Raw genomic sequence first — 1,567 nt, 5'->3', positions numbered from 1 at the left:
CAATTTGCGACTTCGCCGAAAACTATGCATTCATCATTCAGGATGCGGCCCCAGGATTTCATTGGAACAATAATCAGGCGACTGTCTATCCTGTAGTTTTATATTACAAATCCAATGGAATCCTGAGCCACAAAAGTCTTACAATCATCTCAGATTGTTTGCATCACGACGCCATCACGGTTTGGGCGTTTTCGCGATTTGTGAACAAATTTATGAAGTCTCTCGTACCACACGTCTCGAAAATAATTTATTTTTCTGACGGAGCACCGCAGCAATTTAAAAATTTTAAAAATTTCTCGAACATTTACCACCACGAGGTCGACTTTGGTGTTCGCGCTGAATGGCACTTCTTTGCCACTGCTCATGGCAAAGGGCCATGTGATGGAATCGGTGGGACGCTGAAACGCTTAGCTGCGCGAGCAAGTCTTCAACGTCCTACCGACCAACAAATTTTAGACCCGATGGATTTATTCAATTGGGCTAATGAACCGGGCACACTGCCATCCATCACTGTCAAGTATTGGGACAAAAAAAATTATAAAATTGCCGCCGAATTTTTGACAGATCGGTACGATAAAACAAAAAGAATACCTCAGACTCAACGTGTCCACTGCGTCATACCAAGTCATACAAAAAATTATGAATTAATTGTTAAAGATTACTCATTTTCAAATGATTATACTGAGCACAAAATAATAAAATTATAAATAATATGTTCTTAAACAAATGTACTTATTGAATTAAACTTCCTCATAAATCTATTTTTTTCGCCTTTCCCACACTATTCATCGCAATTGTCGTGTGCTATGCCGAGATCTTCATCATGCTTTAGTAAAAAAGTATATCTAAATCGATTCAGAATTGTCTGAAACGCGTTTTTAATTACACTTTTGTGAGTCAAATATTACTACTGCCTCACAAAAAAATTTATAAAAAATTCCCAAAAATTCTGCGCAACTTCCAACTAGTCTTAAAATTCTTCTAATACTCCCTAGAATATTCCCTATAAATTTAAAAAAAATAGAAAATGGGGTTTTTGAGATATTCAAATTTTTGTGTGTTTTTTTACTTTATTAGTTTAAAATCGTTATTATAAAAATTTGAGATAATTTTTTTTTTAAACTATGATCTAAATAGCGTATTTTATGTTCAATGAATTTTTTTCTTAGACGTTGTCTAATAGGCGAAAAAATTCATTGAAAATTTTGCAGTCCTCATTTTGCGCAGGCTCTATTTCGGAAACGCTACATTTATTATAGAAACGATTTAACAGGGGTCTAATACTCGTAAAGACCTGTTAAAAAACGAGCGGCCATCAAAAATAAAAAGGTCGAAGTTTGACCCCTTGCGAATTGGCGTGGAATGCCCCATATATATATATTATATGTATATATGTATATAAAATAATTGTTATTGTCATATATTTATAGGCCAGTCATATTTAGACATCGAACCTTCCAATTAATCTTCCCAGGTTGCAACCACCATGAATTGCTTTGATTTGAGGTGCTCTGTAAGTGGGATTTATTTTGCTTCGCAATGCGCATGCGCATTACAAAGTTATTAA

The 1,567-nt window shown here is 34.7% G+C and overlaps 1 protein-coding gene across 1 annotated transcript; it reads left to right on the top strand.

Annotated features, from left to right (window-relative positions):
- Positions 1–6: 6 nt before the first annotated feature.
- LOC112465839 lies at positions 7–874 on the top strand. The gene has a single exon (XM_025033593.1). It carries the CDS (start codon positions 213–215, stop codon positions 705–707), a length of 495 nt encoding a protein of 164 aa, XP_024889361.1. The 5' UTR covers positions 7–212; the 3' UTR covers positions 708–874.
- The last annotated feature ends 693 nt before the right edge of the window (positions 875–1,567 follow it).

Source organism: Temnothorax curvispinosus, unplaced genomic scaffold (assembly GCF_003070985.1).
Source record: "Temnothorax curvispinosus isolate PA1 unplaced genomic scaffold, ASM307098v1 QBEX01015541.1, whole genome shotgun sequence".
In the NCBI taxonomy this organism is placed as follows: Eukaryota; Metazoa; Arthropoda; class Insecta; order Hymenoptera; family Formicidae; genus Temnothorax; species Temnothorax curvispinosus.
This window is presented reverse-complemented; position numbering and strand designations above follow the sequence as displayed.

What these genes read in the sequence shown, in the direction of transcription:
- LOC112465839 (XM_025033593.1), top strand. Translation starts at nt 213, where the DNA reads ATGAAGTCTCTCGTACCACACGTCTCGAAAATAATTTATTTTTCTGAC.